Raw genomic sequence first — 26,818 nt, 5'->3', positions numbered from 1 at the left:
ATGTTAAGATATTTATGTATAATATTATACAACGAAAAAAGAAATATATTTCAAAGAAAATATTAATTAGAGTGCAATAAACAAATTCACGACAATTATTTCAAGTTTTTTTATTACAACCAGTTGTTTTCATTTGTTTCTCTCATTATTGTTAGAGATAAATATTTAAGTTTTATAGCATAAAATTACATTTCATTATCTCGTTATTGTTAACAGTTTTCATGATTTTAAAAATACAGTAAGCGACATCAACAGGACCTTCGTGGAATGTCATTTGGTGGTAAAATAAATTCGATTTTTGTTGAAACTACTGCTCGCAAGGCAGGATAGGGGTGAGGGATGACAAACACGCCTCACGGCTTGGATTGTGCACGAACTGACGCACATTACGACGTTCGATGATAAAAGTTGTCAATTTTTTAAAAGTGAATTAATGAGAATTATTTAGGAATGTTTGTAAGGTTTTTAAAGGTTTATTAGTCCAAAAATCCTCGGCTCCGAACAAAACAGTATATATTGTGAATTTTGAAGGCTTGCGATTTTAAAGTTACATAGAACTGTTAACTTTAATCTTATAAAATTGTATATGATTTATTTAGCAGTCTTGTTTCAATTTCATGTTGATTTGAAATTAAAATACAATTATTGAATGATCTGAATGCATATTATCCATCGATCACCATCGATCAGGTTTATTACTCAGAGATTTATATTTCTGCATTGTTTCTCGTTTGCATGTTATCTTTTTATGAATGGATCAGACTTTGTTGTAAGTACATGGTAAATCTTTTTCACGGCACAAGACTTTTCAAAACGAAGGCTAAATAAATTTTGCGTATAAAATGATTAAAAAATAAGGGCAGTTGCAAAATGTGAAATTTTTCAATGCTTTTTTTGAAAATAAAATCAAAAAAGAAAATGATAATATTAAAGACACACAAAATTGAATTTCAAAATAATCATTCATTTTTTTATACTTATTTATTATAAAAAATTTGTACAAACACAATACATAGAATCATTTTTAAATTTCATGTAAATCTTTCAACTTTTTCAAAGTAAAAAAAAAAAAAAAAAAAAAATGCCGATCGACATCTCTAGCTTAGACTCGAAGCTGCTAAACAAATGCGATATAGATCTTCATTTTTCAAGTTCTCAAGGACCATGTCGGAGCAGAGATGAGGCAGCCGGTAATGCGTGAGCTCCATGAAAGGATCCAGCGCCCATCGACGGAAAAATCTCGCGGACAGTTTCTCGCACAGATGCGCAACGCAAGCCTCGACCGACCCTTTGCACAAGTCCCGCCATTTGCTCGATTTCGAGAAGCACAAGTAATCCGTAGACGTGACAACTTTTTCAGCCTCCTCGAGTCGTAACCGGACGAGATCGTAGAGCGACAGACTCGCCTCATCTTCGACATCTTCCTCGTCGTCATCGTCATCTTCATCTTCATCATCATCCTCATCATCATCGTCGTCCTAAGATTGACCCGGTCTTATCATTATCTTTTTCGCTTCCCGCGCGAACTCTTCGTCGATATCGTACCAACTTGGTTCGAGATGCGACCTCGTCGTCTCGAACAATCCGCGCCGAGCGAAAAATTTCGTGATCGAGGTCGCTTGGCTGCGATCCAGCTCGTATCCTCGTTTCTTCAGACGCTCCAACACCGCCATCGTTCCCGAGGCCAATCTCAATTTGAACTCGAGCCGTTTGCTGCTGTACGATTGGAAGCACTCGTCGAAGTGAGCCTCGGTGGGAAAAACGAAGCTGGACAGATCGGCGCGGAATCTCTCTGGGCGAGGAATCTCTCGACGACCGCGTGACGATCGAACTCGCAGGCCACGTGGAAGTGCGTCAAGCCATCCTCATCGGTGTAGTTCACGTCGTACCGGTCGTAAATCTCAAAGAGATCGGACACGATGTCGACGAGCTAGTCGACCTTCTTGTCGAGCTGTCTGGCCGCGTGATGTATGGCGGTGGTGCGACGCGGACTCGCCGAACGACGATTATTGTCTCTGTAGCCGGTCAGCTTCACGAACCGAACACGACTCGGTATCCGTTTTTGTGACGCGCGTCGTCCGTCTCGCTGGCGATCACGGCCCCCGCGAGGATCCGATCGATCTCTTCGCTGCGAAAAACGTCACGGAGATCGGCTGGAAGCTCGCCCGACCAGCAGTCGATCGCGGAACTAAATCGACGATAAAGCTCGGCTTGCAGGTCTTCGGCCTCCCAATCGATCTCTTCGCGCAAGCCGTTCAATCTCTTCATGCAGAAGTAGTTACTCGGATAGTCGCGAGATCTATCATTGAGATGATTAATTGTGTCCCAGCCTCCGGGCGATTTTTCATCGGACGCCGACATGATATCGTTTAATTCTCGCGACACCCACTCACACGCACTGCCACTTATACAATGTATAATGGTTTTTATTTTTCTTCACTTTTAATCACTTCACGCTGCGGCGTCGTAACCTGTACTGACCATACATGTGCATGCATTAAGATGCGAGTTTTACTCTTCAAGGCCCCAATTTTTCTAAAATTTTTTTGGGACAAATCTGACATCAAATACAACAAGTTTTTCATATTTGCAGAAAAAAAATTTTTTTGACCAATCGATTTCCCAGAGAATCGGCCATATTTTCTGATAGTTTTCTAATACTACATATTTTCTATTAGTAGCAACATTAGTATGTACTCGCATCGAAAAGTGACAGTGACGAGGGCGGATCGATTTTGCGGCAGACCAGTAGGCTGTGGCCACATTCGATGCTCTAGAGCGACTACCTCCTACATATTGATTGTAATCTAACAAGGAGACCACCCCAGCTCCGTGTCATAGATTTGCTCCAAAATTTTTTTGGGATCGCCTGGTACCCAATACTGAAACTCCCTTTGCTTAATTTGATCTCATGGACCTTAGGGCCCATTTTTTAGAGGATTTTCCACATTGTAAAAGAATCTTTGTTATTTTCTATATCGATATAGAAGTACTTAAACGAAAAAATGCAACGATCAAAAGTTTTAAATTTTTTCAAAGAATCTGCTTGAATTTTTTCAGAATTTTTGGGACCATATCTATCAAACTCTTTAAGAAGCCCTAAAATCTATAAAAAAAGAGTCAAATTTGGGCCTCTTGAATTAAGTGAAAGATGGTCCCAAAAATTCTGAAAAAATTCAAGCAGATTCTTTGAAGAATTTCAAAACATTTGATCGTCCCAATTTTTCGTTCAAGTACTTCTATTTCGATATAGATAATTCGACAAAGATTTGTTTATAATGTGGAAAATCCTCTACAAAATGGGCCCTAAGGCCCATTGGATCAAACTAAGCACAAGGTGCTTTAGTATTGGGTACCAGGAGACCCCAAAAAAAATTTTGGAGCGAATCCATGACCTGGAGCTGGGGTGGTCTACTTGTAAGTAAACTTGGATATGACTTGCGACAAGTGTCTTATTTGTCCGATTATCTTATTCAGATTAACTACCGGAAGTAACCGCATTGGGCATAATGAAATCGATTGATTTAAAAGTACAAGTGACAAATAGTCCAGAGGCTGATGGCAAGTGTGAAGTAAAAGGTAGTTTATGACTTTACATTCACACCGGAAGATATATAATCAAAAAACGATTAGCCATTAGCCTTTTTTTCGTTGTTTTATCAATTATAAGAAATTAACTTTTGATTTCTAATTTTTAATTTCTTCGTGCTAAAATATTATTTGTGGAAAAGTTATTGTTGTTCACGAGGCAGATCGAGTGTAATATTGCCCCGATTATATTCATTCCTATTTCCCCATATCATGATTAGTAAATATTATTGAGATCAGTTTGAGTTCTATTTCGACTCGTAACGGTAGTATTGACAGAGTGAGTCGCAAAAGACATTTCTAACCAGTAAGATGGAAACTAGTGGTTTATTCAATGCTGCTGTTAGGTAATTTTTATTTTGTGAGGATGAAGTCATAAAAATATTAAAACGAAATTTTATGATCTAATTAATATTATTTCAGAGTGAAAGTCGAGCCTTGTGATAATTTGCTTACCCAAAATAATTATGAAACAATCGATGCGATACCCGTAACTGAAAATGTCAAGTACGAAAGGTTTCTTCAAGAAAACTCGGTAAGATTTAATAATTATTGGCGACTGTAGCCGTTAAGTTTTAATGATCCTTCCCTCATAACTTTAATCTTTTTCAGACCCAAGAGCTTCAAGAAAATGAGCTTGACGACATTCAAATCGAATTGGAATGTACAGACATGAAGCCCAATTTATTGACAGTGGTGAAAATAGAAGATTATTCTCCAAGTCAATGGCCAGATAGCGAAGAGTATAAAACCGGAGGCAAAATAAAAGTAGAAACTGTCGGGTCAGTGAAGAAAGAAATTTTGAGGGAAGGAGAAAATGATTTAAATTTAGGACGTGGACTCAGCGAGAAAAATGAAACAGGAAGTGTTTCAAAAGAGCTAAATTATGAGCATAGGCTAAAAACTCACACTGAATCAGCCCGTAATGGCAATATCAAACCTGCATGTGATATTTGCGGAAAAGTGTTCAAACTTAGAGGTCATCTCAATAGGCACATCGATTCGGTGCATCGTAAAATCACGCATTCATGCGATATATGCCTAAAGACATTCTCAAATAAAAGTAATCTTAAAATACACAGTGATTCAGTGCATTATAAAATTATGCATCCATGTGATGTATGCCAAAAGACATTCTCAAACAGGAGTAATCTCAGAAAGCACATCGAGTCGGTGCATAATGAAGTCAGGCATGCATGCGATATATGCCAAAAGAAATTCTCAGACAAGGGTAATCTCAAAACCCACATCGAGTCGGTGCATCGTAAAATAAGGCACACGTGCGATATATGCCAAAAGACATTCTCAGACAAGAGTAATTTCAAAAAGCACATCGATTCGGTGCATAATGGTGTCAGACATTCGTGCGGTATTTGCCAAAAAACATTCTCACAAAAAGGTTATTTCAAAACTCATATCGATTCGGTGCACAAGCGAGTCGGGCATGCATGTGACATGTGTGCAAAGACATTCTCACAAAAAAGTCATCTCAAAACCCACACCGAATCGGTGCATTATGGTATTTCACATGCATGTGATGTTTGTGAAAAGACATTTACTCGAAAAGATCATCTCAAAATCCACATAGAATCGGTGCATAATAGTGTCAGACATGCATGCGATATTTGTGAAAAGACATTCACAACAAAGTATTATCTCCAAAGGCATATCGACGCTGTGCACAATGGAACCGGCTTCGCATGTGATGTGTGCACAAAGAAATTTACTGCGAAAAGTAGTATTAAAGCTCATATCGATGCGGAACACAATGGAATCACCCACGCATGTGATTTCTGTGGAAAAAAATTTAAATATCAAACTCAACTCCGTAAGCATGTCAAATCGTCGCATAGTGGTATCATACATTCATGCGAGACCTGCGGAAAGACATTCAGACAAAAAAGAAATCTTAAAGCTCACATCGATGCGACGCACCGCTCACGCAATCAGACCTAATAAATGTTTAAAATTTATGTTGAATTAAGTTACAAATCCAAATGTAAGATCAAGATCTCTTCAGACGACTCAATTAATAAATTTTATTAATTATATGACGAATATCTCTGTGTTATGTTATTTACATATGGAAAGATATAAATAACGTCCACGTAAAACTTCCAATGCAGGGAAAGTTGCCGAAATCGAGGGTTCTGCGCTTTTCTTATAATATCGCTCGTTTCTTTATTTTTGAGAAGTCGCGGCCACTACAAGTTTTATGGATGTTCTTTCGTACTCGATGTTACTTGCTATCTCTCCAAGCTATTGTGAGAATTATATTTTGTTCAAATTTATGAAATATCGTCGCTTTCAGACTCGACTCTCTCGCTGTGGTACGATGTCTCGGCGCAAAGCCGGTGGCCTAACTAAAGGCATATCTTCTTCGAGCTTTTTCAACGTCAAGTTGGGTCGTTCTCGTGGTTCTTCGGAAAGGAACTCCAAAGCTCCGTTATTATCACCATCCGTCGTACACGAATTACCATCATTGCAGCCTCCCCTTGCGACTCAGAGGAAGAGAGTCTAATTCAGGTTCTCTGGAAATAGCCAGAGGTATGAGCGTCAAAGTAACGTCCTGTGGCAAATCTTGTGAGATTCGACCTTTCGGCTGCTCCGAACGACGAAAGTATTGCTGCCGAGCCAAATTTGTCAGCTTGTGAGGTAGTATTTAGCTTTCTTAAAGGATGTGACTCAGAGTATAAATAACCGTTTTTTCAATTCCATGATCAACTGATCGAATTCACTTCATGCGGACAAATTATTATCATTCCACTTTTTTAGAACATGAAATAATTAATGCTAATGAATTCATTTTCATGTTTTTTTGATTTCTTTGAAAATAAAATATTATGAATAGAAAAATAATTATTATTCACAAGGTAGATCGATAACGTAATTGTCCCGTTGTTGTGAAACTTGAGTTGCTTCGTTTATATACTAGTTCCAATTCCCACATCATGATTTGTAAATGTTATTGAACTGAGTTAGTCGCAAATAACATTTCCAGCCAGCAAGATGGACTCGAGCAACGTATTCAATCCTACTATTAGGTAAGTTTTATTTTGAGTATGAAAATATGAAAATATTTTAACATAATCATGTAATCTTATCAAATCCAATTGAGAGTGAAAAAAGAGCCTCGTGATGAGCCCCTCAATGATAATAATGATTACAAAATAATTGACGCAACACCCGTTACTCAAAATGTTGAATACGGGATGTTTCGGCAAGAAAATTTAGTAAGCTTTAATAATTACGTTTGACTATCATTGATGAAATTTTCCTAATAATTTATTTTTTTCAGACACAAGAGCTTCTTCAAGAATATGACGAAAATCATAAAAATGAACTTGACGACCTGGAAATCGAAATGGAATGTACAGACATGAAGCCCAATTTATTGGCGGTTGCGAAAATTGAAGTTTATTCTCCCAATCAATGTCAGGATGGCGATGAGTATAAAAATGGAAGCAAAATTAAATTAGAAACTGTCACGCTGCTGAAGAAAGAAATTTTGAAGGATGAAGAATCTGATTTAAATTTAGGACGTGAACTCAGCGAGAAAAATGAAACAGGAAGTGTTTCAAAAGAGGTGAACTACGAACATAGGCTAAAAACTCACACTGAATCAGCCCGTAACGGCAATATTAAACCTGCATGTGATGTATGTAGAAAATCATTTAGATTTAAGAGTTATCTCCAAAGATACATCGATGCGGTGCATCGTAAAACAAGACATGCATACGATATATGCCAAAAGACATTCTCGGATAAGGGTTATTAAAAATAGGCCAAAAATGTCTAAAATCACCAAAAACAGCCAATTTCAGACCTTTTTTGCACGTTTTTCGCCACACATTGTTGTCTACATTGCGTTAAACTCTAAGACCCATTACAAAAATTTATCAGGCAGTAGTTGACATCTTTGGGAAGCTTTTTACATAATTTAGGAAATGAAATTCCGGTTCGAACTCGACCAGATTTCTTGTTTTGTGTTTTTTTCAACTTTTGAAAGCTTTCACCACCTATAAAACTCTGAACTTTACGCACAATGCCGAAAGGCTAAAATAGAAAAAAAGCTATTTTAAGTTGCAAATGCTTATTCTGCAACTTTTTACATATTTTTTAGCGCCAACGATATCAATTTTATGTTGGAAATGTAGATTGACTTCAAAACTGTGATTTGTAAAACAGAAATGCTAGAGAGGAGTGAATTAGTGTATGCCTTACCTCAAGTGCAACTGAGAGTAGTACCATGACGGATGACGATCCTGAGGACTCGGTGAAACAGTTCGGCACGATAGAAACTTTATCTTCTAATTTTATATCGAGCATCGATTGAATTATGTTGTTTTTTTTTATTGATGGGCTTATAGATTATCCTAGATTATAATCTTCTAAATTTGCATAGAATTTATTTGTCAATAATATTGCAATCATATGTAGATTTTCAAATTAAAAAAGTGATCAACAGATCTAAACACATTATATCATCCATAATGTCAATTTTATTCAGTAAAGTTTTATACATAAGTCATATAACATTAATAATGCTTGATACAATTATATCTTTAATATATTCAGGACATGATTAAACAAGACCTATAGCAGCTGATAATTATGATTAAAATAACACTTAATATACACTATTTACATGTACAGGAGAGATGAACACGAGGATGAACATGAACATGAATAGGAGACTTAACCAAAAACATTATGCCACTTCAAAACAACTTACACTATTAATTATATTTATAATTTACAGTTACTAATAATAACAACTTACATTAAAAATTATCGAGCTCTTAAATTTCTTTTTCTTTCTTCTTACACCAAGAACTCCACAAAAACCTTACATAGCTTTCATGGATCATTGATCCCTTACAAATGGCATAATATCACAACAAGTGTCAAGTTGACATGTGTACATTGAATTCGGTCATGCGCGAATGGCTCTGCTCGTGCAATTTTATACAAGTAACAATATATCAATAAATTTCATTAACAGCAACAAAGAAAAAAATAATTTATAGGATTTGATTTATGCAACTAGGAATTGTTCCTGAAACTCTGCGATCGAGATCCAGGAGGCGAAGGGCGAGCTTTTCAACTGTGATTTTCACTTGCTGGAAGGCCCTGCAGTCTGCGCGATCGACGCACCGGTGGTTCAGAACCTCCAGACGATCTTGACTCATGGCGCCTTTTCCTGCTACGGATCGTATTTGGTTGTAATTGATTTTCGTTTGTCTTCTGGCATAAACGGAATAGATCTTTGTCGCTCATGTGTTCGGCAATATTTAGGCAAGCGAGGTACGGGAGACTCAATTGGCAATGATCAGTCATGAAAAGATCGGCTACTAACCGTTCCAAGTGCGGCCGTATCAAAACGTTCGCCAAGTGCCGTTTTGCGATCATGTTCACGTACGTACACGAGATATCGTCCATTGCGGGCAATCGCCAATTTTTTATACCTTTTATTAGCGAATAACCCTCACTGTAGCTCATTTGCAACATTTCATACAGCGAAACGTCTCCGGTTATCATGATACTTTTTGTGCTCTTAACTTCGTCCGTCAAAGTTTCAACCACGTTCGAACGAGGTTTATACACCTTGTAGTGATCGTTGAAAGGATCCAAGAACTTGCATTTTTTTAACAAGAGATCCTCGGTTTCTTGGGGAAGATAGAAGCCATATTCGCGACACAAAAATAATCTTTGCACCACCTCCTTGATGATTATCTTTTTTGTCACGGGCTCCAAAAACTCTGAAAAAAATATATTTAAAAAATTATTCACCGGTTAAATTAAGGGGAGTCATACACCAATTTACCCTCTTTGTCATTTTTTTATATAAACCACAGTTTAATGTCAATCTACATTTTCTACATAAAATTGACTTTTTTGAGCGATAACTATTTTTTATATCTTGCTTTTTTTGCATCTTTTGGCATACAAACTTTTTTATAACTCTAATCAAAATTCCACAAAACTCAGCCCATAAAGGATACTTTTTTGAAGATTATGATTCCTATCAGGCATGGCCACCTAAATAATCTGAACCTTGCGCAGAATGACGAAAGGATAAAAAAGCAAAGATAAGCTATTTAAAGATGCAAAGGACTATTCTGCAATTTTTTCACATTTTTTAGAGCTCAAAGAAGTCAGTTTTATGTAGAAAATGTAGATTGACATAAAACTGTGGTTTATATCAAAAAAATGGCAAAGAGAGGCATGGCCACCTAAATAACTCTGATCTGAACCTTGCGCAGAGTGACGAAAGGATAAAAAAGCAAAGATAAGCTATTTAAAGATGCAAAGGACTATTCTGCAATTTTTTCACATTTTTTAGAGCTCAAAGAAGTCAGTTTTATGTAGAAAATATAGATTGACATAAAACTGTGGTTTATATAAAAAAAATGGCAAAGAGGAGTGACTTGGTGTATGACTCCTCATAAATTTATGATTGATAAAGTGAAATACGACTTACCGGTATAATCGCTGATAAAATGATTGGTGTCGTTCCCTCGAATTTTCATCCAATATTTGATCATTCTGAGTCTTGCTTGCAAGCTTAAGTTGTAGCCAGCCGATTTCAACAGCGGTAACATCTCGATGATGTTTAAAGTTAAAGGATAATTTTTCAATTCCAGTGGTTTGAATGTCATTGTAAACAAGTTATCCTCGTTTAAATTTTCGATCTTCGCTCCGTACTTCAAAAGTGTCCTTGTAAGCTCGAGGTCAAATCGACAGACCGACAGACCCAGAGGAGTGAGCCCGTGACAGTTGCGAGCTTCCATATCTGCTCCGTAATCAATGAGCATTTGAACGAGTTCATCAACTGGTTTTCTCTTGTCGCACAAAGTATCGTCGTCGGTGCACTGGCATAGACACAGCCATGCGAGGGCGTGAAGAGGCGTGGACTTCTCTGCGTCACGCTTATTCGGATTGGCCCCGTGTGTCAGTAAAATTTCAATAACCTCGGCGTGTCTGTACTGGGCTGCCATATGAAGCGGCGAGCACGTGTATGTATCGATATTGACGTTCACGCCTAATTGGTTCAAAAACTTATTTACGGCCGACACGTTGCCCGACATACAAGCCGCATGAAAATACGTATAACCGAGACTGTCTTGATAATTTATCTTCGGTTTCTTCAAAAAATATTCCATGACCTGTATGGTTTTTATCTTACTTGTCACGTAATCACCGCGGAACTTTTTCCGATACTTCACCTCGGACAGATAATGCAACGCGGAGTGTCGATTTTCCAAGCGGAGCTCGTGTATGTTCACTCCGCCCGTTCTAAGCAGTCTTATCATTATCACCGAGCGCCTGTCCAGAGCGTATTTCAAAAAATATTTCTCATCCCTGAGACCGGGAAACAGAGTGCTGCAGTTCATTAGAACTGTCAAAACCTTGTACTCGAGGCTTTGCACCGCGCCACCAAGATTCACGAACTCGGCCATGCACAGCCGGCAGAATTCCCTGCGCCTCTGGTCGCCCTCGCCTCCGACTCTCCTCAACTTTTGGAACTCGTGCAGCAGGCGAGAAAAGTACACTATAAAATCCTCCGTGTCCATTTTTTTTTGAGTCGAACTTTTTTTTTTTTTTGGGAAATTAACCTATCGAGACGAAAAAAATCTCGAGTCTATAGAAACACGAGGCGCGGAGAACACGATGCAACTGTGCGAGAGAAAGTATATCGGACCAACGGCCGCACACATGGGCGGCAGCGATGGTCATGGTGCATGCGTAATACGTCATCTTTTGACCGATCACACGGCAACGAATCGTCGGTATGACGAAATAGGAAAGGCGGTTTTCATTTAAAGTTTGAGGCGCTTGATTTTGAAAAACTCGAAAAATTAAAATCCAAACGTTAAAATAAGATTGTGGATTGGTACACAGAGAAAAAAAATTCATTAATTCAATGAAATATAATTTATATTTTATTTACTATTTATTTAATCAAATGATTGATCGAAGCAATGAAACTTTGGTAAAAAAAATTAAGTATTTTGTTGGATGAAATAAAAAAAGGATTAATTCAATGAAATTATTTTGTATATTGTATTTAAATAAATATTTTATTGAATCAATGAATTTTTTTTCTCAGTGTAAAAGAAGAATGAATATATAACAAATACACAGACAAAAGGACTGTATTAAAAGTTTCCATGTTCGCTGAGAATCACACTGTTCTAAATATATTTTGATTATCACAAAAATTTGTCATAACTGCAATTGCTCGATTTTATAACAACATTATAGACTAATTTTTAGACTTATTACTAGACTTTATAATGAAAAATCATCCATTTTTAATACATGCTCTCTCACCTATAGAAGTGTTTTAATTTATTTCATAGTATGTAAAAAATACTAATTGGTTTCAATCAAATTATTAATTGATTTCTAAGTTGGTTTTGCTATTATCGATCACGTCTTTTATGACAGAGTCAATCGTGGAGGAAGCTCTCGGCTGATAGTCGCATAAAGATCCACAGAGCCTGATTAAAAAAATTAAACAGCACCACGAAAGTGAGCCAAGGTTCAAGTAAGACACAATAATATTGGCACAATTTTCATTGAAATTTTAGAAAAAACATTTATATGATTATCCGTAAATGTTTACGATTTCTATAAAAAAAATCAGTGCTTTCCATTTATAAGATACATGATATTCTCTGAGATAATCAAGTTTTTATGCATAATTCATAGTTGATATACGAATATCTCGAACTTATTTCACTAATAAGCTCTGAATATTATATGACGTGATACACGGTTACGTTGTCTAATTATGTGAAAAATAAAATAAAATGATATATTTTTAGAGTCAATATATTCTAGAATTAAGTTATAGTATTGATGATCTCACAATCTTTACGTATTCCTGAAAAATTCTTTTATGATCTGTCGAATTGATTCTTATTTTTTACATCTTTTCTATGCATAAGCAAAAAATTTGACCTCATCAGCAAATCAAATGTGAGGATTAACATAGCGTAGATGAAAATGTTGTCGCTTTTATAGAACATACGTAATCTTAACAAATTATTTTCTGTGCATTTTATTAACTGTTAGTTAGTTACGACTGTTAGTTATTACATATTGTGGTCAATCGGTTGGACGTTTTGGTGTTTAATGAAAACACTTTGATTCCTGCATTACTTCTCGCATACATACATGTATTTCAAAATTTTGGCAGACTTCGAGGACTGTCATTTGGTGCCTTAACAAATTCGTCTTTTGGCCAAATTTTCTTTCACACTTGTCGCATGCATAGTCTTCACGTGCTTGATGGATCGTTTTTTCATGCAAAAGTAAAGTCGATTTGAGTCCAAATTTATTTTCGCATATGTGGCAAGCAAATTTTTGCCACCTTCATATACTCGCTTTGGGGCTTAAACAAATTTCCTTTAGGTCATTTAATTACGCAAAATGAAATTTACTATTAGTGAATTGATTGTTGGTGTCTGAGCAAATTTTTTCGTTCTCCAAATTTCTTTTCGCACTTGTCGCACGAGTAATCTTTGCGACCCTCGTGTACCGTCCTTTGGTGCTTCAACAAATCTGATTTTTGTCCAAATGTTCTTTCGCACTTGTCGCATGCAAAATCTTTGCAACCATCGTGAACTGTACTTTGGTGTTTGAGCAAATGTGCTTTTTGTACGAATTTCTTCTCACATTTGTCGCATGCAAAATTTCTGCGACCCTCGTGCGCTGTTCTTCGGTGTACCATTAAATTGCTGCGAACCCCGAATTTCTTCTCGCATTTATCGCAAGTGAAATCCCTGCGGCGCTCATGTACCGTATTTACGTGCACGAACAAACACCTTTTTTCTGTAAATTTTTTCTCACACCTGTCGCAGGGAAAGTCTCTCCGACCTTCGTGAACCGTCTTTTTGTGTAAGAGCAAAGCTGCTTTTTGTCCAAATTTCTTCTCGCATTTGCCGCATGCGTAATCTTTCCGAAGTTCATGAACGGTTTTTCGGTGCCTGTTCAAAACTGATTTATGTCCAAATTTCTGATCACATTTATCGCACGGATAATCTTTGCGACCTTCATGGACTGTCTTTTGGTGCTTCAACAAATCTGATTTATATCCAAATTTTCTCTCGCATTTGTCACATGCGAAATCTTTTCGACCTTCATGGACTGTCTTTTTGTGGAAAACTAAACTTGATTTATGTCCAAATATCTGCTCACACTCGTTGCATGCCAAATCTTTCCGACCTTCGTGAACTGTTTTATGATGTAAGATCAAGTACGATTTAGTTCCAAATTTCTTTTCGCACCTGTCACATGAGAAGTCTTTGCGACCTTCATGGACCTTCTTTTTGTGGAAAACTAAACTTGATTTATGTCCAAATATCTGCTCACACTCGTTACATGCAAAATCTTTCCGACCTTCGTGTACTGTTTTTTGGTGTACAAGCAAATGACGGTTTTGTCCAAATTTCTTATCACATTTATCGCATGCATAATCATTGGGATCTCCATGGATTCTCGTGATGTGCAAGAGCAGACTTCGTTTATTTTCGAACCTCTGCGTACACTTTTCGCATAAGTAGTCTCTGAAAATTTCGTGGAATATTTTTTTGTGCTTGAGTAAAGTTGATTTACTTTCAAATTTCTTCTCACACTTGTTGCATGAGTAATCTTCACGATCTTTGTGCACTAATTTTTGGTGCGTAGACAAACTCGATTTTTTGATAAATTTCTTCTCACACTTATCGCATGAAAAATTTTTGCCTCCTTTATGTTCTGATATTTGGTGTCTACTCAAATGACTACGGAAATCGAATTTTTTTTCGCACTTGTCGCATGTATAATCTTTTTGTTCATTGTGAATAGTGTCTCGATGTGTTACCTGACAAATATCAGGGATGTTTTGTTTGTCGTCAGAAACAACAATGTCGTGTTCATTTGAATTATCTTGAGAGACAAGTTCTTCTATTTTCTTTTCACTCTTATCCATTTTGGTGTTTAAATTAAACGTTGGATCTTTCTATTTAGTGCTACGGAAATCAAATAAGTAAAATTTATCTTTTGGTACTATTGTAGCTTTCATCGGAAAAGACAACATTCACACTAATATATTTTCACTATTCGAGGGTCCAAGTCCAAATCGTTAATTATCATATTGTTTACAATTGAATTGCTGATTTATCGTCATCAAATTTAAAAGTTTGATATAGAAAATCTGATTGAAGAATCTAAGGACCCTTGACGTTTGACGTTTGAGGTTTTTCTTACTCGTATCACCGCCATAAATTCCAGTTTATATTTTATCAAAGACTTGTATTATGAAAGCAACATTTATCGTTCTATCATTAGCTTATGCTCTTATTTTTCTTTTATGGAAAAATGACTGATCGTAAACAAATAGTAAATCTCTTGAAAATTATCAAATGCAATATTTGAAACTTCATTATCATTATTCAAAAATAAAGCTGAAATGAAACGCAAAAAAAAATTAAATCTAAAATAAAATTAGTTTTTTCAATTTTCTTTTAATTTATTCATTCCAGACAAATACGATACAAATCTTGGTTCATTTATAGATTATCTATGATCATATTATGTCGCAGCAGAAAATATGCAGCCTGCAGTGGAGGACACGTTTAGGTGATTTTTCAGGGATCTTTTTTAAAAATCTGTTTCATTTGAGTAAAGAAGAACCATTTTAAAAACATTTTAAGACCTCATAGATGAAAATTGGTTCAAAACTCCAATCAAAATATGCTTATATTTATACTTTCATTTACTGGGCAAGGGCAGTTAAACTGTATTGATTCTGGACCTGATAACCATTCGAATAGTTAGTAATAATACCCAAGAATAGCATAAAAATTCGTCGTTCATGAATAATGTCGTCATCAATTAATAATTTTTATTCAAAAAAGTGCTTTCATTCACTGGTATGCTTTCAATCACATCTCTAGTTACTTTTTGCTGCCTCGTCAAGTCGAGAGATGCGAATTTACCATATCCCTTTTTTTTCCCTTATTCAAACTCGATCCGCGACGAAGCTCTCGTAGCGTGGAAAGATCTCGTCGAGATGACTCGATAATACATCGTAGAGGCTTAAGAAAACAAATCCACGTTATAGGTACCGTCTGAACATTCAATGCATATTCGAATGTCCCGAGGGCATCGACCCCCGCGGCAGCGTCTGCTGTTTTTCGCGTACGAAGAACGTCTCCGAGAGGTCGATCGCGGCGTTATCAGATCGAGTTGCATCGAGTCGATGTCAACTGCTACAACTCGGCGTGAAAAACATTTCTTTTTTACATCAAAAAGAAAACGACTTTCTGCTGCGCAGGGTGTTCGATATTTTCCATTGTTTTGTTTACGCCCTACTGACATACAAAATCGCACGAGTAGTAAACACGTGCAGACAGCCGAACTCAAGCTACTTCTACGTTCTTGGCTGGGTAGTGGGTTTGCGCGGGCCGATATGCACACAGCACAACTCCACAATTTCAGACTCTCGCACGCGGCGCCAGCCGACACAGCATTCGACTCTGCTGCGTTTCTTTACGCCACGACGTAAACTCGTGTGTATGTTCTTTCCACCGAACAATTTGATTGTGATTCTTTTTGCATAGAAATTGTGTCAAAGTTGAGTGGCACCAGCTACCGATCGCAGAGCATTTTTTCTCTGCAACGGCATCAAGGTAATAATCCTCGAAAATTATGCACTCGGAATTCAAAATACGAATTCTAACCTAACAATGATTTCGGCGAGAGCTAACGTGCCTTATTTTTCGATATTGAAACTTGCAGATGCCAGCGAATTTCGAGACTACCAACTGGGCCGACGAGGTCGAAGACGACGGAGTGCCAAACTTACCCCCGCCCACCACCAAGTACGAGAATGATTTCAAGATCCTCACCGAGTACAAGCTCAACGACGACGACAAGCAGGTAAAGGTCGTGCGCACGTACAAGATCGAGAAGCGCATCGTCTCCAAGACGGTGGCACTGCGCAAAGCCTGGGCCAAGTTCGGCGACTCCGAGAACGACGCGGCGGGCCCGAGCCCGGCCACCACCATCATCGCCGAGGATGTCTTCATGCAGTACCTCTCGAGCAAGGAGGAGGACAACAAGAGCGACGAGAACGCCCTCGACAAGCTCAAGAGCATGGCCGAGAAGTCCGTCATGAAGTGCCGCAGCTGCAACGGCAACCATTGGACCTCCAAGTGTCCCTTCAAGGACACTCTGCTCGGTGGACGTGAGTTACTCTCCTTGTTTTTACAGTTATCTTGAGTGCACAAGATGTTTCTCATTAAAAATTACTTTTCTCTTCGACAGCTAACAATGTTATGGACGACAAGAAGCCTTCGAATCCAGCTGTTGGTCCAGGTGGTGCTGCTGAGATGAGCAAACCCACTGGAAGCAGATACGTGCCACCATCCATGAGAGATGGCGGCAACAAGAAGGGAGATTCCATGTACGGACAGAGACGAGACGATACAGCTGCCATCAGAATTTCCAACTTGTCAGAGAGCACTACTGACTACGATTTGGAGGAATTGGTAAAACCTTTCGGTGCCATTCAGAAGATTTACTTGGCAAAGGAAAGTACGACAAATGCCTGCAAAGGTTTTGCATACGTTCATTACAAATCGCGCTCCGATGCAGCCAGAGCTATTCAACATCTCAATGGCCATGGTTATGATCACTTGATTCTCAGTGTCGACTGGTCGAAGCCTCCAGCCCACAGTAATTCCTAAGGTGGAATAGTAAAAATTTTGAAACTCTAGATTAGTTTATTAGTATGTAATTGGCTGATTTGTACAACTATCTCTTTTTGAGTGTAACATTTTTAAATTATATTAAATACATTTATCATTCTAATTTGAATTCTACTCACTTTTTATTAAATAAAAAAAATTAAATTAAAAAAACTTCAAAATTATACTGAAAATTTTTTTGGACACAAGATCTCAAATAATTATTCAACTTATTCATGTTCAGTGTATTCCTTTTTTTATTACAATTGCTTAAATGTCACCATTTATAAGCGTATCAACATATTTTTATTAAATAAAAAAGTTTCTTTGTAAATACCATAAATTCATCTCTTATGAAATAAACATTTGCTTAGATTTGTTTGAATGTTTCACATAAAACTTGAAATTTTCAAACAAATTCACTTATAAAACTTATAGTACATAATATCACGTTATTCGAGAGGCTTAATTAAGAATATCAAAAATACATATGCGAAATTTTAACTTGAGGCGAAATCAAAGTTAACAAATATGTGATTTTTGATATTTTTCTTTCACTTCAAGGCACACAAAATTATTCGTGTCTCTCTCGAATTTATATTACAAAGTGACAATCATATCAGGTCATTCTTAATTAAAATTGATGTAGCAATTTTTTGACTAGATAGAGCACGAAAAAAATATATACTCTAACAACTTTTGTTTACAAAATAAGTATATGGCTACAATTTAACATTAATGCAAAAAATATAATCGCAAGCAATGCGATGATTGTCTATAATATTCACAGTTGAGCTTCAAGATCTGTTTTTTTTTTTTATTATCCGGAAAATTCCGTTCTGTCTTACTTGGGTTGGGAATATGTACAAATGTTCGATCGACTGGTAATGTCTATTCCGAACCTGAAAAACAATAATAATCAAAACGTAAGGATAGAATAAAGCATTTTAATGAAAAAAAAAAAAAAAAAAAAAACAAATGTAATACGTACGCAAACTTTTAACGAGGTTTTCCATTCCTTGGGGCAGTATGTACCTGGTATTTACAGCTATCTCCGAGAAGGGATCATTGATATCGTTAGTATCTGGCACAGCATACGCTGGTTTCGTGAATCTATATCAAAGTCGAAACGTGTAGGAAGTTAAGATCGATGCTTTGCAAGAATAGTTCAATAAATACGCAAAACTCTTTTGGCATTATCGAGCTACGAACCTGGCAACGTGATGAACGTGATACTCGGTATTGGGATCCTTGGTACGTACGACGTGCTGAAGAACCCTGTTGAAGTTCTCGTCTCGATGATCCGCGTACACCGGAGTACCCTCCACGACCGAGGTCAGAAGTTCGCGCGCCTTCTTCGTGTCGAACCATACGACTCGGCATCCTCGCGAGATTCTCGCGGTGGCCCACTCGTAAGCTCCCTCGGCGGAGACGTTCTGAAAGACGCTCGGCGTCCACCAAGAGTAAACCTGCGAATTACAGGGTTTGTTTCGTTAATCGAGCTTCGTTCGTTAAATAATATCGTGGTAAATAATATCGCTCAACGCTTACACTGGCTCCGGTGCGACCTTGGAGCTGCCTCTGCAGATTCGTCATCTCCCCCATGAATTGCTGATCGTCCTTGACGTACATCAGCATGATGTCTCTGCGGTCGGCCGCCTGTTCCTGACCAAGCGGTTGCATTTCCACGTTGTCGCCGTCGGCTGCGGGAGACGCCGGAGCCTCGTCGTCGGCGCGGTGGCACTTTCTCAATGAATAGCGTCGATAGAGAAAGTACACGGCGGCGACCAGGAGGCAGCAGATCGTGAACGATCCGATGAGCGCCAGCACGACTACAGTGGCGAAGTAAAACTTGGCGCGAGGCGGTGGCGGGGTCTTCTCGAAATTGACGTTGTTCGAGGACATTGTTTTGTTATTCTCAAATGGAAACTTCATGTGGAGGGTCTCTGCGAATCGGCTCCAAAAGCTGTTGTCTTTGGGGGGTATGCGCAAAGTAGCCGTGGTGTTTTTGATGTCTCTGTCGCCTCCTCTGCTGCACTCTGAAACAGGCCAAAAAAAATATCATGAATGAAATCAGAGGGTAAAGTTTGGTTTTAGCCAGTGGCATGCTGTGTATTTTTTACAAGACTTACTTAGGGACCAGTTGCATGGGTACATAGGGTCACCCGGTGGTCGCCAAATGGTGTTGACGCTGCAACGAGCATCGTGGAGTGTCATGTAGAAGCAGTAGTTAGAATCTACAGGATTGTTCCCAACTGGAAACCTGCAGTAAAGATTCTGAAATCTCGTGCCGTTCTCAAGCATCGAACGCTGTAATTGAAAAAAATGTCATTTACATTGATTAAAGGGTAACAATTAAAATTGTTGATATCTCACCGTTTCCATGCTGCATGATTGGTCCATTTCAAATGGCTGAAATTGAGATTTCATTATAAATTTATTTTCAATAATTACGTTAGATTATTAAATTCACTTTTATTACCACTGGGAGCAAGTCATGGATCTCTTGTACTATAGTATCTCCTCTGCATGTGCTATTGTCCTCAGCTCTGACAACAGCTAGCTTTGCAAAAGGTGATCCAAATACCAAAGAAATGGTTGCAGTTACCTCAGCAATCTCAAATCTGCAAAGAAATAATTTGAAACGAATCAAGTGTAAAATTGTATTAATTTACAAGTATATTTGAACTGTAATAGTGGTACTTACTCTTTGTGAGTTTCATTGAATGTCGATTGAACGTTGCAGCTAACCATAGGAGTGACAACTTCAGTCTTTTTGTAAGTCGTTTCTAAAAATGCCTTTTTTCGAAACTCGTAATAACTCTTATCAGCTATGAAAACAAATGAATAACACCCTGTGTACACGTGATTGTACCAGACTTCAGCATTTTCTCTCTGTAAAGAAGTTGATTTCATATTCAATTAATGCATTCAAAATATTCATTCAATAATTTAGATAATATAATCCAGCAAAGTTTAGTTACCACACAAGATGAGTTAGTACTTGGACGCTGCTTGTTTTCAGGACAAATATACTTTGAACTTGTATGTGGATGAGAATCTCTCATGCTGAAAGTATAATCCATGCAAGCCTCCTCGTCATTTATTCCAGGGGCAACGTACAGTTGTACTTCAAGCTCGCAGTTTTCACTGGGAGTAGGAAATTCCACCACGACGATACCTGAAACGAAGACACATGCCTTTAAAATTTGTTAAACGAACAAAATCTGAAGGTCCACGAAAGCGATCGGACTCACTGGAGTGATTACTCCTGTCGTGGTCCTCGATGATGCTGAATGTGACCTCACTGGCTGCTGGTAGATGATGCCTCGAGCAAGGCTTCACTTCTGTGGTGTGGTTGGCACAGTTGTAATCATAGCGATACTGCAACACAAACGACACGCGAATCGCCATGATTAACGAAGTTCAGACACTCGAAAACGAAAGAGATGAAAGAGATGAAAAAGAAAGAAAAATCAACTCACATTACAAGAATAAGCGGTGGGCAGGCCGTGATAGAGGCACAAGAGCGTAAAAATCACGCTTATCGGCGACATTTTCTTTTTTCTTTTCGACTTTGTTACTTCTCGAGACAGCGAGGGAGAGTTATGAAAAATTTCGGTCGCCCGTCACGTGTAGCCGTTGAGCGTCCAATGAGCACCACCGCACATCGCCCAACTGTTACACCGGTCTCGGAGAATCATGGGAGCACGACGTTGTTGTGAAGAAATTTTCGGCGATCGTCGTACGCGTTTATTATTATAATATTGTTGACAAGTCGAGCGCGCTCACGCACACACGCACCGCACACAACGTTAAACGATCACACAGGCAGGAGACGATTTCATTGCTTCTGTACGCGCGCGATTACACTTCGCCGCTCAATGTCAGGCACTCTCTTTCTCGCTCTTGCGTATGTGTACACATACGCGTTATAATATTCGCAGCACAAAGCAGCAGCAACAGCAGCAGCGGCAGCGGCAGCGGCGCGGCGCGAATTACCGACAATGTCTATCGCGACATATTATTGTTTACGGAAACTCGTCTGCGGTGCCGCGCAAATATACCTGGCCGTGTCGTTACGATTCAAAAGTCGGGGGCTCTTCGATTTCCGAGGCCGGCCCGGGAAATATAGGCGCGCGCGTTCGATTCACGCCGTATATCTGCTATACATTACACGCATGTGCGTAACGAAAAAACGTATCGTTTGGGATATCGGCAGTTCGGCATTCGGCACAACACACACACACACACGCACAAACCGGATCGTATAAAGAAGCTCCGTCTCTTCTGCCGCCTCTCTTGGTCTACATTGCGGACGCCTATATGGATGATGTAGCAGAAGACATATGCTGCGCTGAGTATGAGAGAGATAATCGCGATGGTCGTAGTCGCGCGCGCGAACGTAAACACATTTGTAAAAAAAAGATATATCGCATGACGACATTTCATCCTTCTCTCTCTCTCTCATGAGTGTATAGTTACATTGAGCATCGTAGCGACTTTAATACGCACACAGATCTCGAGCGGAGTCTCGGAGCTGTCTTGACATATATGCGTGTGCAACTGCACGCGCTGCGATCGGCCGCACAGAATCAAACCTCATTTCAGAAAGCGATTGATAATTCGAGTAGTGGAGTGATCGAAAATCGAATTAAACCATTGGACGAGTCATTTCGAACGTTCGGCTATTCGCTCTGATCGCGTCTCAATCGAAACGAGTCTTATATGTGCGTGAGGGTGTTCTCCATTGTTGATGTTTAAAAGTGCGACTGTGTTAACGATATGCGATGAAAAAATTGCAAAAAGCCAATTTAGAATTAGTTTTTCATTTAAATTTTCGAGTGCATTATCACTTTTTATGGAGTTACTATATGCATGTGAAATGTCTTCACGAGGACTGTGCTTAAGATGAAAAATATTGAGTTTAGGAAATAAGTTTATGGAACAAAAAAGTCTCAGAATCGATCAAGAAATAACCACAAACTATTTCAGATTTTGGAAGTGATTTTGGAAAAACGTTTTTCCCATATTTCCGAGAAATTGAAAAATTGTCTCGGAAAAGGATATTTCTCAAACAATTTTAAGACGATTTCGTTCCGTAAACCTTTACTCTGAACTAAATGGTTTATGAGATTATTGATAAACAAATATTAAATATTCAATTGAAGCTCGACTGTTCTGCTTACATAACTACAACATAAATTTTTGAAAATTACTTCATTTATTATGAACATAATAAAAAAATAAATAAATAATTCAAATATTGAAAGTGTCGAGTAAAAATAATTGTATTTCAAGTGTGTGGCTAATACGCGTTAACAAGTTTCGGGGCCCGGCGAGGGCCTATAATGGTCCCTTGCATCCCTCATTGATTGATCGCACATCCAAAACGAAAGAATAAAAAAGGTGCGTAGGTACCTTGAATTTTTCGGAAAGAAACGTTTTTTTTACCGAAGTATCTTTGGATAATATTTCGAATGAAATAATTTAATTTTGATTTTACCAAGGTGATAATTCAAAAATTTCGTAAAATATTATACTTTATTCGAAATGTCAAATCAAACGTACCATAAGTTGGAAAGTATTTTCATGGAAAATCGATTCAAAAATGTTGCAAATCAAATTTATTTGTAAAATAAGATAGTCAGCGTTCACGTCACTGATTGTTTAAACTTTTAACTAACAAAATAGTATGCATGAAAAATTAAATGAATTATTTTTTAAAGTTCAATAAAAATTTGAAACAGTGAATCTAAAATATTGAGTTAGGTGTATTCAGACAGCCATTAGTACTGAAACATCTTGCGATGCAATTAATTAAAAACATGAAAATACGAAAGAAGAAATTTTGTAAAATATTGCATGTTTCGTTGGTTGAAAGAGGTTTACGAGAAACATATTTTTTTCCATTTTCCGATCCAAATGACTTTGGATCAAAAAAAATCAATCATGTACGAATGTCAATGTAATCTCGGTAGAAATGCACTCGCTGATAAGTTGCAGATCTGATGGTGCAGAGAAGGTTAAAATGAAATAAAAGTCCAAGTCAATGCATTCAATTTTTTTCAAATGCATTTATTTCAATTACATGAAAAACTTAAGAAATGTATTGTCACCATTTCCCGAACTTTCACCATTATCGCGAAGCCGCCAGACAAATATGATACAAATCTTTGTTTTTCAAGTTATCCATGATCATTTCACAAGGGAGATGTGGCAGCCTGTAGTTGATTAGCTCCATAAAAGGATCCATGGCCCAACGCCAGAAAAATTTTCTGCTTATTTTCTCGCTTAGATGAGTTTCATAAACTATACGATAGATTGTACCTGATATCCACATTATATCATACGAAAACTTGTAACAGTCCTCGTAAGTGAGTGATTTCGACACCTCTCCGGGTCGTAACTGGATCAGATCGTAGAGCGACAGCCTCGAATTTACCATTGTTTTTTTGTCGCACCAACTACGACATTTTGCGAGATTCGCCGACTCGTCGAACAATTCATGCTTGGCGAACATTTTCATGACGATCAGAACGTCGCTTCGGTCCAGTTCGTATCCTCTTTTCTCGAGACGTTCGACGACGGCCATCAGACCAGACGCAATCGTCAATTTATACCCACTTTGCTCTTTTATAAATCGAATGCCCTCGTCAAAATTACTTTCAATTGGAAAAACGAAGCTGGATAGATCGGCGCCACGATCCAAAAGCACATCGACGATATTCGGCTTGAGATTCGCCACAGCCAATTGAAGCCACGTCCGACCCCACTTGTCCTTTGCATCGACCTGCACCCGCTGATCTAACTCATCGTTGATCTCGAAAAAAAACTCCACCAGGCGAGCGGCATCATAATCGGTCCTTTGACAAATCGTGTGAAAAGGGGTCGATCCGTCCTCGTTGGCCAAATTTGGATCAGCCCTTCGTCTCAGCAGAATCTCGGCCGTCTTCTTGTTGCCTTGAAGTAGAGCCAATTGCAGCGGTGTCCGGCCCCATCTGTCCCAGACGTCGACCTGCACTTGCTGATGTAATTCGTCGTTACATTTGAAGAACATCTTGACAAAGTCTTCACAGTTGTATCTCTGACTTATCAAATGCAAAGGAGTCGATCCTTCATTATTGACTGAATTGGGATCAGCACCTCTTCTCAGCAGTGATTCAGCAATCATATTCTTGTACTTCGCTACGGCCCAATGTAGGGGTGTATTGCCCAATTTGTCTTGGGCGTCGATCTTCACCACCTGATTTAATTCGTCATTGATATTGAAGAACATCTCCATTAAGTCATAGGGGTCGTTTGATATCCCGCAAATGTAATGCAAAGGAGTTGTTCCGTCCTTGTTGGCCCAATTCAAATTGGCGCCGTTTCTCATCAGTAATTCGGCAGTCCTCGGGTGGCCATTCATAAGAGCCAAATGCAGCGGTGAATCGCCTGTAGTTTTCCATAGGGGATTAGGATCTTGGCCGAGCTCGAGGAATTTTTTGACGATGTCAAAAAAGCCAAACTTGCAGGCCACATGAAAATGGGTCAATCCATTTTCGTCGGTGTAGTTCACATCAAACCTGTTGAATATTTGAAAAAGTTTATGAAGCACATCAGCGTAGATGCTTTTGTGCGCATAATGAACGGGTGTGATGCGACGCAAAATTGGCTTGCCGTTTTTATCCAGGTCGGGCTTGTCTTTGTAGCCGGTGTCGGCCACGAAGCCGATAATTCTTTTTCCTTGATTACCATGTATGAATGAATTTTTTACGTTCATCACAGCCCGCTTGAGAAGCCAGTCGATATCTTCGCGGCGAAAAAAATTGCCGAGATCTGGTAATTCACCCTGCCATTCTCGGATTAAAGTGTCAAGTTGATCGAGAAGTGCGTTTAGTAGCTTCTTCGTTGTCTCTTCTTCGATATCCCAGTGGACTTTTTTGCGATAAATTTTCAATTCCTTGCATAAACTGCCAAATCGACGAAGAAGTTCAATTCGTTCTTTCGAGCCGACCTCCTCCGGAGTGTAGTAAGTTTTCAATTTTTTAAAACAGTTAATGTCGTTGCCCATCGTCTCACACTTTTTTCACGTAACACACAATAGCCTAAACTTTATAATATTAATACTATTTTCACTTTCGATCACTTGCTGCAGTCGTCGCGATATTTTTTTTTCTCTTCGCTGCGGCGTCGTAGCGACTTCTGGCCATGGTCTAAACACGTCCGCGAAGCTACATAGAAGTGAGAGCTACTTATATTGAGTAAATAAAACGTGGACACGCACATGTGTGTGAGTGTGAGAGAGAAAGAGAGAAAAAATAGAATCGGATACAGAGACGTTAAAATTTAGGGTCTACTTTCACTCGTGATTTAGATGCGACTACGGTGGATGAGAAAGTACGTAAAAAGATTTTCGTTCGATTTTGTAGATTTTTGGAGTCAGCACAGGATGCAAAAAGTTATCTTTTTAGTCCTTTAACGTTCAAAATTGCAAGTTTACCGTAGAAAGCCATAGAAAAAGTCATGGAAAATCTTGAAATAATAACTTTCGGCTCGATTACTTCATCATTACCAATAAAATAATTGTTTAGAATATAAGAGTTGTTTTTAAAAAACAAATATGTAGAATTCTCTGAAACTTTTAGTTTTAGGGCAAAAAAATAAGTAGAAATTTTTTCATGGCACACGTATGGGATATGAATTTTCTTAAACATTTTCACCTGGAAAAAAGAAAAAACATCGGGCTCACGATAAGGGATGAAAGGTCCCTTCAGAAATGAGGGTTGAAAACATTTTAATTTTTTTTTCTTATTTTCATGTTTATTTTAAGTATTCGACTATAACAAAACCTTCAAAAACTTTTTTTTTTATTAAAAAATTATTTCATTTGAAAATAAACGTTTTATTTCAAAAAAAATTATTAAAAAAAAACTTTTATTTCAAAAAATAAAATTATTTATTTAAAAATTTCATATAAAAAATGCACAAAAATGCATCTAGAGCCAAAGTCCAATGAATTATTGCGAATAAAAAAACAATTATGCTGTCATATGAACGAAAAAAAAGTTTCGAAAAACTACACCTAAAGTCTATTATAACTTTGCTCGAAAAGTATACAACTCTCGACGGATAGATAAAAAGCTGTAAATTGTTAATATTGATAGAATTATCCATTCTTGTATAATCGTGATTTGATTGAAGCATCGAAGATCAGGCAAAACCAGTTAAAATCAAAGAAAAATCGATTTCTGAACCTTCCATCGCGTTTGAGATTTATCGTTAAACTAAAATAATTTTTTCTTGTTAAGATTAAAATTTTCTTTTATTTCCATCTTTTTTTTCAACGATAAAAACTAACTGAACTAACGCAAAGAATCTACACGAGTCACGAGTCACCAAATGTCTTGGTACACAATGATGAAATTCGCCAATATAATTAGTTTAATCCAGTGTGCCTTGGGATTCATTTTTGAGAATAATATTGATTTTAATTGAAGTTAAAT

The 26,818-nt window shown here is 37.9% G+C and overlaps 6 protein-coding genes across 6 annotated transcripts in view; 3 read left to right on the top strand and 3 right to left on the bottom strand.

Annotated features, from left to right (window-relative positions):
- The window catches only part of LOC106653778 (myoneurin-like), a 115,536-nt gene extending 108,085 nt beyond the window's left edge, over positions 1-7,451 (top strand). The window contains exon 3 of the mRNA XM_023460830.1: positions 6,887-7,451. Coding sequence (XP_023316598.1) covers positions 6,887-7,366 — 480 coding nt within the window. The 3' untranslated portion in view covers positions 7,367-7,451. The remainder of the gene's footprint in view (positions 1-6,886) is intronic.
- On the top strand, positions 3,847-5,646 carry LOC106653757 (zinc finger protein 62 homolog). Its single transcript, XM_014373310.2, has 3 exons — positions 3,847-3,935; positions 4,012-4,123; positions 4,201-5,646. Exons 1-3 carry the CDS (start codon positions 3,901-3,903, stop codon positions 5,542-5,544), a joined length of 1,491 nt encoding a protein of 496 aa, XP_014228796.2. The 5' UTR covers positions 3,847-3,900; the 3' UTR covers positions 5,545-5,646.
- A 6,263-nt stretch (positions 7,452-13,714) lies between the features above and the next one.
- LOC111694131 (gastrula zinc finger protein XlCGF49.1-like) lies at positions 13,715-14,569 on the bottom strand (the record flags this gene model as incomplete). The annotated part of the gene is made up of 2 exons (XM_023460969.1): positions 14,467-14,569; positions 13,715-14,268 (listed from the first exon to the last, which is right to left on the bottom strand). Coding segments are annotated over exons 1-2 (657 nt in total), but the record flags the coding sequence as incomplete, so codon positions are not given.
- Positions 14,570-16,001: 1,432 nt separating this feature from the next.
- Positions 16,002-17,460, top strand: LOC106653758 (eukaryotic translation initiation factor 3 subunit G-like). The gene is made up of 3 exons (XM_014373311.2): positions 16,002-16,271; positions 16,381-16,828; positions 16,909-17,460. Exons 2-3 carry the CDS (start codon positions 16,381-16,383, stop codon positions 17,328-17,330), a joined length of 870 nt encoding a protein of 289 aa, XP_014228797.1. The 5' UTR covers positions 16,002-16,271; the 3' UTR covers positions 17,331-17,460.
- A 103-nt stretch (positions 17,461-17,563) lies between these two features.
- On the bottom strand, positions 17,564-21,233 carry LOC106653756. The gene is made up of 11 exons (XM_014373309.2): positions 20,816-21,233; positions 20,588-20,714; positions 20,315-20,511; positions 20,038-20,225; positions 19,813-19,954; positions 19,707-19,742; positions 19,463-19,640; positions 18,882-19,369; positions 18,543-18,799; positions 18,322-18,443; positions 17,564-18,232 (listed from the first exon to the last, which is right to left on the bottom strand). Exons 1-11 carry the CDS (start codon positions 20,885-20,887, stop codon positions 18,222-18,224), a joined length of 1,818 nt encoding a protein of 605 aa, XP_014228795.1. The 5' UTR covers positions 20,888-21,233; the 3' UTR covers positions 17,564-18,221.
- Positions 21,234-23,460: 2,227 nt separating this feature from the next.
- LOC111694122 (ankyrin-3-like) lies at positions 23,461-25,671 on the bottom strand. The gene has a single exon (XM_023460937.1). It carries the CDS (start codon positions 25,384-25,386, stop codon positions 23,470-23,472), a length of 1,917 nt encoding a protein of 638 aa, XP_023316705.1. The 5' UTR covers positions 25,387-25,671; the 3' UTR covers positions 23,461-23,469.
- Between the last annotated feature and the right edge of the window lie 1,147 nt (positions 25,672-26,818).

The sequence above is a fragment of the Trichogramma pretiosum genome, unplaced genomic scaffold (assembly GCF_000599845.2).
Source record: "Trichogramma pretiosum strain Unisexual culture from Peru unplaced genomic scaffold, Tpre_2.0 scaffold133, whole genome shotgun sequence".
NCBI classification, from domain to species: Eukaryota; Metazoa; Arthropoda; class Insecta; order Hymenoptera; family Trichogrammatidae; genus Trichogramma; species Trichogramma pretiosum.
Note: the sequence above shows the minus strand (reverse complement) of the source record. Positions and strands in the feature narration are given on the sequence as shown.

Excerpts from the sequence above, each read along its gene's own strand:
- LOC106653757 (XM_014373310.2), top strand. The coding sequence starts at position 3,901 with ATGGAAACTAGTGGTTTATTCAATGCTGCTGTTAG. Across the intron at positions 3,936-4,011 it reads TTATTCAATGCTGCTGTTAG|AGTGAAAGTCGAGCCTTGTG; the intron begins GTAATTTTTATT and ends ATATTATTTCAG. Across the intron at positions 4,124-4,200 it reads GGTTTCTTCAAGAAAACTCG|ACCCAAGAGCTTCAAGAAAA; the intron begins GTAAGATTTAAT and ends AATCTTTTTCAG.
- LOC106653758 (XM_014373311.2), top strand. The coding sequence starts at position 16,381 with ATGCCAGCGAATTTCGAGACTACCAACTGGGCCGACGAGGTCGAAGAC. Across the intron at positions 16,829-16,908 it reads GGACACTCTGCTCGGTGGAC|CTAACAATGTTATGGACGAC; the intron begins GTGAGTTACTCT and ends TCTCTTCGACAG.
- LOC106653756 (XM_014373309.2), bottom strand. The coding sequence starts at position 20,887 with ATGTCGCCGATAAGCGTGATTTTTACGCTCTTGTGCCTCTATCACGGC. Across the intron at positions 20,512-20,587 it reads CGACAGGAGTAATCACTCCA|GTATCGTCGTGGTGGAATTT; the intron begins GTGAGTCCGATC and ends TCTTCGTTTCAG. Across the intron at positions 18,444-18,542 it reads CACGTTCATCACGTTGCCAG|ATTCACGAAACCAGCGTATG; the intron begins GTTCGTAGCTCG and ends ACTTTGATATAG.
- LOC111694122 (XM_023460937.1), bottom strand. The coding sequence starts at position 25,386 with ATGGGCAACGACATTAACTGTTTTAAAAAATTGAAAACTTACTACACT.